The sequence below is a fragment of the Geospiza fortis genome, unplaced genomic scaffold (assembly GCF_000277835.1).
Source record: "Geospiza fortis unplaced genomic scaffold, GeoFor_1.0 scaffold121, whole genome shotgun sequence".
Classification (NCBI taxonomy): domain Eukaryota; kingdom Metazoa; phylum Chordata; class Aves; order Passeriformes; family Thraupidae; genus Geospiza; species Geospiza fortis.
The window spans coordinates 2,735,795-2,746,790 of record NW_005054346.1 but is presented as its reverse complement, the minus strand read 5'-3'; the positions used below and the strand labels follow the sequence as shown (position 1 = coordinate 2,746,790).

General features: G+C 38.4%; 1 protein-coding gene across 3 annotated transcripts in view; it reads right to left on the bottom strand.

Annotated features, from left to right (window-relative positions):
• Positions 1-3,701: 3,701 nt before the first annotated feature.
• The window catches only part of MYBL1 (MYB proto-oncogene like 1), a 23,423-nt gene continuing 16,128 nt past the window's right edge, over positions 3,702-10,996 (bottom strand). For 2 of the 3 annotated variants that reach the window (XM_005423038.2, XM_031058655.1), the window contains exons 13-16: positions 10,315-10,431; positions 10,125-10,229; positions 8,041-8,220; positions 3,702-6,335 (exon numbers count right to left, since the gene is read on the bottom strand). In XM_005423038.2, the coding sequence (XP_005423095.1) occupies positions 6,207-6,335; positions 8,041-8,220; positions 10,125-10,229; positions 10,315-10,431 (531 nt within the window). In that variant the 3' untranslated portion in view covers positions 3,702-6,206. The remainder of the gene's footprint in view (positions 6,336-8,040; positions 8,221-10,124; positions 10,230-10,314; positions 10,432-10,996) is intronic. The other variant, XM_031058656.1, reaches the window with a different exon arrangement.

Here is a 10,996-nt window from a genome sequence, read left to right as displayed (position 1 = left end):
CCCGACAGACAAAAGCAATGGAAGATGTAATGTGTTTTGCACATTTGCCCAATGCAATTAGCAACAGGCTCTTAGCCGAGGGGCTGCATTGTCACACTCAGCTGGAGCCAGCTAAGCTGATTTGTCAGTGTTCGCAGAACTCCCCTTTCACAGGCCACTGGCTATGGTCAAAGGACAAACTGATGAGGTCCCATGTTGGCCCCAGCTGCCAAAAGGTCCACCCCGTCCACCTGGCCCTACAGGGAGATTGGAAATTTCTCTCTCGCTGTTGGACAACCAGGTCCATGCTGCAGGAAGTTCCAGGCTCCCCCATTCTCCTGTTCTGCACTGGAACTCTTCTGCCCCAGCTTGGCTGGCCAAGTGGCTAAAACACCCGTGCCAGCACTGCAGGCCAGTATTTACAAACTGCACAATGTACAAACACAAGCATAACCATCGCTTACTTGGCCCAGGGGAAAATGCTTGCACTCCAGAGTGCCCACCACAAGGCACAAAAGGAGCATCAGTTCAAGCAAACACAGGATGCTCCACACCCAGTCACTGAAAGTTTGTTAAAGGAGATGCTGTATTAACAACAACAACAAAAAAGAAAATAAAAAAGAAAAAAGAAAAAAAATGGGGAGAGTAGGGGAAAGAAAAAACTCTCCTCTTCCCGCCAAAAATTATGCAGCAGCAGGTCCACAGTGTGTCTGCCAGATGACCCGCTTGTCACACTCATAATTGCTTCCCATCTGGTGTCTGGAGCACACAAAGCCTGGCCGTTTGCCAGCGCAGGACGACGCACAAACTGGCCTACTTCTGGTGACACGGGCCCTCCAGACACCGCTGATCCCCCGTTTCCGTATGGCCGAGGAGAACGTGGCATTGATTTGTAAATTGCCGGCGGCTGATTTACCCGGCTATTCGCACAGCTCACGCTCTCCCTTCGCTGCGCAGCCCCAGCGCGGGGCGAGCGCTCCCGGAGCCCGAGGTGCCGCAAACTCTCGCTGCCAGCGGGAGAAGCAGGCGAGCAAGGACTCTGCCCGCCCGCACACCCCTCAGCTTCGAGATGAGCGCTACAAACTCATCCCTACATCACATGGAAGCACATATTCAGCGTTCCCGTGTACAAAGCTGATTCCTTTTCCAAACGCTGTCTTTCCGCCTAACATGTAGGCATAGCTCCTGCTGTTCAGACAGTTCCTACAAAGGCTTTTGAGATACTTTGTATCGCTGCATATAAGCAGTCTTCAGTAAGCACTTTTCTCTGACTTTACTTTGTCTGCTCTACTGGTATGTCCTATTGAGAATTTTTTAATTGTTTTATTTAATACCTGCTGGTGTAAAAGCCTGGCACCCTCAGAAAGCTGAACAAATATTCCTCAACCTATGGGACAGACCATTTCGAAGCAGAGTGCACAACACTATAAGGGGTAGAAGCTCTGATGGTTGTGCAACCAGCAAGCATCACTTCTGCAAGGAGTAACTATGACCAAGTAACTGGTCAATGGTGGACGAGGAAGCAGATGCTGAGTAAGCAGAATTCTCCCCCCCAAAAGAGAAAAGCACCCCTTCCCCTCAGACGGTGACACAGGACAGTCACACGTGTCCACCACCGCCAGCCAATACGCAGCCCGTTCCCATTTTGCTTGCACTAAGGCTATTAACATCCATTCTCTCTGTAATCAAGAGGGTGTGATGACACAGGAAATCAGAGGTCAGGTAAAGTAATCCAGACGACTCTAAAAATAAACCCAAATTAGAACCCAAAATTTCTGTAAAACATAGTAGCAGGTAGACACAATTCCCATTGCAATAGCAACTGCATCACTGGGGTGATACAGCCCAAGAGTGGGCACTGTCAGAAGGCTCCTTTCAGTTCTGTACCTCACAAAAAACACACACAGCAATGAAGCACAAGAGAAAATGAAATTAAGAAAGAAAACCACACCACCAGCAGAAGCTGAAACTGAAGAATGCCATATTGCACATCTCTTACTCCAAAAGCAAACAGAAACCGCACTACTGAAGTTTCTTCGTTAAGGTGTTCTAGTGAGTATGAGCATTTGGATTTTTGCTTCATACAAAAAGATTGTGTATAAATGTCCAAAGTTTACCTGTTCTTCCAACACATCATGCTAGCAGAACTACAAGGATCCCATTGTTCCCTTCAGCTGCAGGGCAAGAATCCAACCCACTCAAGGGATAAGCTGGCTGTCTCCAGGGGAAGCCACACACACCAGTATGCTGCAGCTTCAAGAGGGACCAACCTTTTGGCTCTGCTGGCTCAGAAACAGTAATCCACAGCTTCCTCATGAAAGTAAGCATTTAAGCCTGTAAAGCTTCAGCTTATCCAACGTCAAGGAAACTTATGAAAAAAAATTTTATGAGGTCTAGCATTAGAAAACATCAATGTATTTTCTGCCTAGGTACTGAACTTTTACCAGAGTATTTGTTACAAAACCAAATGCAAGGATCCATTTCAGTTTCAAAAGTTTTGTTGTTGGCATTGTGTGTCTTGGTTGCACAAGGTATGGTGCAACCTTGGTGTGGGTCCATGAACATTCAGTGTTAAAATTCTTATTTCACAAAGCTTGATTCACTCACAGGATTGGATCAGTTTTAGTTTGGTGCAAATCTAGTAGAGTCATTCTCATGCACAATCTGATTAACAGCAGTAGGAACTGGTATTATTCTCACCAATCATTTCCTAAAGACCATTTCTTCCAAGTAAATCAGACCCATAAGGAAAGCTTCCTGAGTTTTCATATAATAAAACTTGGGACTGTAGTTCCTGCCAAACCTGCCTTACTTGCTGTCCATCTGCTCTACTTTGTTTCACTGGGAAAAGTCAATACAGAAAAATGAACTTGCTGCATCACTAGACTTTGCTTTCCTCTACCTACACTTTGACACCATTTCAAACATCAGCAGCCAGCTCCAGTCAGTCCACCTTACTTCTCCCAAGTGATTGAAAACTTGACTTGCAAACAAACACAAGCATGTCTGCAGGTTACTCATACAGTGGCTATGACAGCCAAATCCCCAGAAAAGCCCCTGTAACAGTCAAGAGTTTGCTCATACAGCTTCAAGCTAGATGATATGAATTACCAGGACCTACTTCTGAAGAACTGGCTTGTGTTAGTCCATTTTGTCCTTTCCCTTCAACAGATTACCTTAGCTGTCATTTATACTGTGACAAAACTGGGGAAAGGAAATTCAAATTTGGCATTGAATGCCCATGTTTCTATCAAAATACGAGAGCTTAAGTCTAACACTAACTCAGATTAATACACGTATGTGAGAACTACTTAGGGGAGGGAAAAAAAATCATACTGCATAGCTTACACTTGCATTTACCTACCAAGACTCAGGCACACATACTAAAATACTTCTATCCTACAAATGAAAGGAATGTAACTAAAGCTTTACACTATCAGCATTCATCCCTCAAATTGCCTTCTATACATAAAAATTTGTGTTACAGCTTTGAGAGACAAATATAAACTGATAATCAGATACAAGCAGGCTTACATGCAGGTTGGATTGAAGCAGGCACTGCCAAGGGACTCCATCCTGCTGTGTAACCCACTCATTTCCACATCTGCTGTCTCTGCCCAGCCCAGAAAACACAGGTCTCTTGCAGTTCCACAGGCACACAAATGTACATGTTGCTTTAAGAGCACTGAGTGTTACAGCTTTCAAACAAAAGACACTTACAGTAACCTGGTACATAGATGCTTTATTTCTGACATTAACGTGGTCTGTATTGTGAGATTCTCTTACATAAAAGAAAAGTTTGTAGTACAACAAAAACTAAGATAAACAAGGCATTTGTTGCACGTTATGTCAAACCTTAGAACAAAAATATGGTGTAATATGTATTTAGGTTTCATGCAAGTTTGGCTGCTGCATGTACAATTTACCTATAAACTGAAAGAAATGCAAATGCACACAACATTCAAAAAGTAATAAGATGCCTGACATATGAAAGATTAAAACCTTCCTGCTAAAGCAACAAAGTAGGAGTTAACTAAACGATCCAACCAATACCAACACAAATTATGACTACTTACCATAAATCTATGCTTAAACTTGGTATAGGTAGCTTTGATGATACCATTTCTACTTCAATATACCATCCAGATTCTAGATAGTCATTCTGTCTTAATGTCTGATTTCATTTTTTGTGAATTAAACGCTGTCTCCAGCATGACATGTTGCTGTTAAATCCATTCTGGTAATGTACACCTAAATCTAGTACTGCCAAGAATTCCAATTGACTCCTTTAAATTTTGCTAGGTGAGGAGTAATCCTGGCATGATGGGCATTTTCTGATCCCTTGCTTATAATAGGATTCCCGCCCCCCTTAAAATTTTGATGTGAATTAAAAACTGCTAAAAATGTTTGTGCCTATTACTATCAGAGCCAATATCAAAAAGCTCATAAAAACAAGGATTGTATAAGCTTTGAGATGCTTTACAAAAGTTTAAGAACCCATTACCTTCCTTGTGCCACTCATCACATGTTAAATTTCTCCATTAATTAATTCTTCTCTACCATCTTTGATATTAAAGTGTTAGGAACACTTTCCACACCCTGCATAGTACTGGTTGATCTCATAAAGTTAACTAGAGAACCTGACATCGTGTAATTTTACATACAGTGCATATGATGCTCGCTCTTTCCATCTCTCATAGCAGCAAGCCGATTCTGCCACGATCTGTAGCAGCACACCCGGGAGTGGAGAGGAAGAGTGTTTGAATTATAAATAACTAAAACTACAGTGTACAATTCTATTTACCTGTCAGTATTCTGTTGAGAGCACTCCATTATAACTTGCTCGAAATTAACTACATAAAAATCTCTACAACAAAAGCAAACCAAAACATTCCTTCAAAACCAAAAATAAAGACATAAAATAAGTGCAAATACCTAAAATAGGCAACTAAAGCAAGTGTTGTGACCTGTATACCTTTAAATAAGGACAAAGATTTTTCATAAATAAAAGAATGTTCTCTTTGCTCTTCAAACATTTAGTCAGTATATAATGGTCAAAGTTAAGTGCAGATAAATTGTTTTGAGATCCAAGGTGCCAAGTTTCTTTAAAAAAAAAAAAAAGGAATAAAATATACATATTGTAAATGCATTAGTTTTTAGTTCCTATGCAGGACAAAGTACTCCTTGGTCACATATAAGACCCCACCATTTCTTTCTAAATATATTTAAACAAGGTACAGGAACAGTTGCTGTATAATATAGGAATACCTTGTAATTATGTTGTAGACCAACATGATTTTAGGGCAATAGTGCAATCTTTATGTAGATGTAACATACAGTATAGATTTTTACGCTTCACCACTGTAATTCTTCTGCTATTTCATATATTTTAAACTTGTCCTTTTTCCATCTTAGCTGTTTTAACAGGAAACAACATTGGCCTCTAGACAACCTGCATACATATAAATATCTACATTTAAGCTTTGAAATGGAAATAAATTATAAAAACAGACTCCTTTCCAATTTACAAAATTTTGCTTGTTCCTACATACTGTACAATACATTCAACAATCATCTCATTTTGAGATTTATGAAGAAAATACTGATGCTTTACACTAAACTTAATTCACCCCCCTCTGCCTACTTCTAGTACCATTTGCAAATAAATATATTTAACACTGTAGTTAATTTCATTGTTTTGCAGCATACCAAAAAAATTAGTAGTGCAACTTTCTATCCTTCCTTTGTACTCCTTTCCATTGTGTTTCTTTATATACTAGAAAAATGCTACATAAGCAAAAGCACATTCAGTCATGTATGTTGCTCGTTTGGAAACCAGTAACAACCTATAAACCTACTCTATATTGAAAATGCTCTAACAGATAAAAAAGCGATGCAAGTCAAAAGAATAAATATGAAAAATGGACCTAAAAACTGTATGTTGTCAGTACTGCAATGTATTTTACCCTTCTTTATATTGTAGGGGGTTACTATTTTAATATCTAAAAAATTCATTGCAGAACTGTTTGCTGTATCCCTTTGTAAAGAATGCAAGAGCTTCATGTCTGTTCTTTGTCAGTCAGAAGAAGAAAGGAAGCTTTAAGGTAGCTTTAAGGTTTCCCTTGGCAGACTCTCTCAAAGACTCAATTCCCAAGTATGGCATGGGAATGGCCTTCAACATTGTTTCAGTTTCAATGGAAAGAGATGGTTGTCAGCTGCAGTGACCATCACAGTATCAGAGACCTCGAATTGCTGTTGGTAGCTGTGTATGTGCTCAGATACCTTCTGGCTTGTTCAGTCATGATAAGCTGGTCTTCTGTTTTTCCATAAACAACTGCCTCCCAGTCACGACTTGGCTGCATAAAATAAAGTTCTGTTAAAAAGATTATTTTAACAAACTAAAAGCTCCCTCGCCACCCCTTAAATCCAGCTCCCCAGCAGTGCATCTGGGTTATGCTTCGAGTTCAAACACACAAAATGAAAAACATTCTTCAAGAGAGTCTAACCAGTTCAACAATTAATACATAAAAGGGAAGCTAATTAAGTTATCTTCTCTTTGAATATCTTCCTCGTTAAATGTGCAAAGTTCAACAGGCAGAAAAATACATTACTGACAGCTGTCTGGAGACACCAAGGAAAGTAAAATGATTTGGAAACTGAAAAAGAAGATTGTGAAGAACTTCACTGCACCAAGCGACAGCTGTGGAAGAATGGTCAGATTTTTGGGGAATATATTAGAAACACCAAAGGAATTGGGAATGACAATGATGAATGGAAGAATAATTAAGCTACTAGTCCTGCTTTTTCCATGAAGCAAAGCCTACATCTTCACATAAGGTACTGAAGCTCAAGCTGATTCATTTCAGCTCCAAATTGGACCTGACACTGGCTGATTGTAGCATGATGAAGAATGCAAGATCCTCTCCCTCCCACATGGAGCTGGAAACTGATCCAAAGGATCAGTTCCACATATTGATTCACAAAGAAAATTAGCTGTTTGAGCTTCTCTGTAAATTTAGCAGAAGTTGATTCATGGAAGGGACTTGGGGTTAGAGAGGACAGAAAACTGAGAGGGAATTTCTCTGGGGAAAAAGGAAAAAAGATGGTTCAATGAAATTATTTGTAAGTATACTATGACTAAGCTCCCCTTTTAAGTATTCTGAAGACCATACTTCTGAGTCAGATAGATGTATTCACCTTTGCAATTCACAGCAAAAGAAATTTTTCTTTTTTTTTTTTACTTTTAATATCACAATTAAATGAACTTTGTCCTTCTTCCTCATAAGAAAAGATCAGAAAGCAATACTGTTGTCTCTCTACTTAAAAACATAATTGTTAAAGCAATTAAGTAGAATATGGAAGATCAGGCTCCAGGTGTACTGTCTTCTTCTGGGTTTTTAAAATTTTTTTATTAATACAGAGTAGATATTCTGAGAAGACAAAAATACCTTATACATTAACTCCCTATGGGACAAACAGGAATTAGTACAAAGTCAGGTCAAAGAAATATCTTCTTAAAGCTGGTGATCAGGACAGAGGGAAAACTAGCTTCAGTGGTTTTACCAGTATAGAGAATATATGTACGTAAAAGAACAGGCCTATTACAAGAACAATTACCAAACAGAATCTGTGGATAAACTCTGCTTAATGAATCCCACTGGGCTTATTATGAAGAGTAAGCACCAGAAACTAAAGTCCTAAAGAAGTTTGGTTTGCACCAGGTCAAGTTTTCTAACTCCTAGTCTTGGGAACCCAAACCTGTTTTGTTGGTCTCCCCCTACCCTGTTTTTTTTTTACCTCCCACACCCAAATCTTAGTGAAACATCAGTTTGTTTCACTGAAACAAAGTGTGAAATATCAGGGTTGTGTTTGAAGAATTCAGCTATGAATAAACACTTTGCAGAAAAATGACCAACTTACAAGAAATAAGAATCACAGAAACACTGAAACCGGATCCCTGCTTTCAACAATTCTAGATATTAGTGCAAGACAGAAATAAAGCAATACAAAATTTCTTTTTTAACCCACTAACAGAATGAACAGAATTCTTTGCATCCAGACCTGAAGAGTTTTCTCCATTTTGACATTTTTTGTAGCACATGTATTCAGTTTCTTCTTAATTACTGCATTTGCTTTGTTTGCTGGATTTGTATCCTGTTTTTCTGATGTCAGGTTACATCTGTTGTCCTGTATTTCCAACAATGGTGTCATTAATAAAGATGTGGTATATGCATTTTTTGACTATTGACAAAAAAGAGAGTAGAGAACAGGAATAATAATTAGTAGTTAATACAAAAAGACTTCAAATGCTGTCTTCAGAGAAGCCAAAATGTCAATAAAGTAAATACTATCAAAAAGACCCTAGGAAAGAATCTGAAAAGAAAATGTAATGAAGTATATGAAGAACTAGCCTGGTCCATACTGGGATCCATAGTACAACAAGCACCTGCAAGTATGGTTTAGGTGTCAGTGAGTAGACAGTTTCTTTACTCTAAAGCCATGCCACTCCGATATATTTTGTTAAGAACAAGATTTGATAGAGCGGTAACTACAGAACAGTTTAAAGAAAAAGAAAATTCACTTTCACGTCTAGGACAATCCTTGTGAAAGTAAGGACAAGGAGACTAGAGTCAAAAAAGTAATATCACATCAATTCTAGGGAGAGGAACTGCTTTAAGAACTGAAATAAGCACTGTATGGATCATTCCAGAAGAATTTTATATATTGGTAATGTCTATGGAAATAAACATAAATTAATTCAGCTTCAGTATACAGAAATGGAAGACAGATATATGTCAATTTTAAAGACCAAAAGTGAGTTCACAGTAACAACAGCTAAGTACTTGCTTCCCATTAAACTGCATTAAACCACTTTTAAGTATTTATTCTTCCTCAGACTTTATTCCTAAATTATCATCACATGGACACACAACTTCTACTTAAAGACTGGTACATTTTTCATTTTTAAATAAGATACTACCACTGTCTCTCTTGCTAGGAGTGGATGTTCTTGTTGCACCAGCATTCCTTATAAAAATGAAGGAAAACCCAACTTTTCCCCAGTCCCCAGCCTTTAACAGACCAAAACATCACGGTGTATCTTAACCCGGACTCAGTGATCCACAACAATGTGTCATAACAAGACATCACTAAGAACATCAGGCATTTTGGTCATGACTGGAATGGCTGCAGCACTGCTGCTCCTCCCAAGGGATGTTCCTGGGGAAGCTGGCAATTCCCACTAGGTGGCAGAGCACCCAATACCCAGCAGGAAGATTCCAAGGCTTGGCACAGAGTCTAAGAGGCACTTTAGAAGGGAATTTAGAAAACCAGCTGGAAAGGAGAATGACCTAAGCACCTTACACTGGCTTTTTAAGGAACTTGGCTCCTACATTCTGTATATAGCCTTAAACCTAATCAAGAATTACAGACATTTACTCTTTGAGCATTAAACACATACCTGCATTAAGAACTCATTAGAACAAAGTTTTCCTACAAGACTAAAGAGTAAGCTATTCAATTACTCAACTGAAAAAACATTAAGCTTCTTTTTAAAGGAAAGAGGGATTAAAATAGCCTCATATCTGATTTTTTCATGTCTTGGTTGTTGAGACAAAAGTACTCAAATTCCTTTAGGCAGAGGAAGCACACAAACTTCATCTTTTACATGCTTGATATTTGTTAAAGTATTCCCCTACTATGCGAAGCAGGAAAAACATGCTGCCTAATATGCAATTAGGTATTTTCAGAACACATTTGCCAGACAGTCAAGCATGCACAGCACAGGAGCAAATGTCATCTCCCTGGTATACTACAGAAAGCTTCAGCATGCTGTGTACGATAAAGTTTACAGGCAACCAGCATGGAAACAGCTTTGCTACAAACCTGTAAAGCATTCACATTATTTTACCTACTCTGAAGGACTGAAAGGAAAAATTCATGCATGAATTCAAGCCCAATGCTCACCTATTTCTTAAGTACTTAAAACAATATTTCAGACTGAAGGTACTTTGCACTTTCTAGATGCATTAATCTAGCAACTTCAGTTCAAAAATTTTCGTGGGCAAAACAAAAGATACACAGTTCCATATTAATATTGCTGCCAGTGATGCTCTTCAGTTAGATTAGTTTAGTTCAATTCTTACCTGTACATCTAAACTATTATCTTCTGTCAAACGCTGGGCCCCAACCTCTTCTTTATCCTGTGGATCTAGGACCAGTGATTTTCTGACTTTTTTAGAAAAGTTGTGCTGAAATAAACATTTTGCAAAAAAAATTATAAAATATTATTTCAAAGCAGTTATTACCCATTTGAAATTACTATTGTCACATTACCTCCTGCTTGCAGTTTTTATACAAAGTGTCATCTTCCTCCTTGGGAAATATATCTGTTCCAGTTTCCTCTTTCAAAACTTCCCTAATGTCTTCCTCCGAGAAGGCAAGTGGTTGTGACTAAACATTAATTAAAATTGAAGAAGAAAATACAGGAAGTCTATTAGTGGCCAGTTCTTACAACAATCTACTTTCAGCTAATGTAGGCCAGAAAAGAGATCTTGCAAAACGTAGTAAGAAAGGACTTAAGCTACTGTAGTTAAAAACCACAAGGCTACATTTCAAGGCTATGAAGATTATTTTAAGTTCATTTTACTCCACATTATTTTTAGCCAGATAAAACATACATATGCACACAATGCCTCAAAAAATGCAAGGTAGCATTGAAGAAGACAAACTACTTGTGTGCAAATGGTTATCCACTGACAAAAGGGATAAAAGTAATTTATATATACTAAATACCTACATAAACACATATGTATATATACATACATAAAGACATACTAAAAAACTGTACTGGAAATGTGTAACTGTTGTTGTGAAATGAATTTATACCAATTTTAACACAAATCTTTGAATAAGACATTGATAGTCCTAAGTACAGTACAGAATTTCACAGAAGCCATACAGATGGCTCCTTTGTGTACCAACAGGAGAAGAATTCCCTTAAGCCCTCAAAATTTGA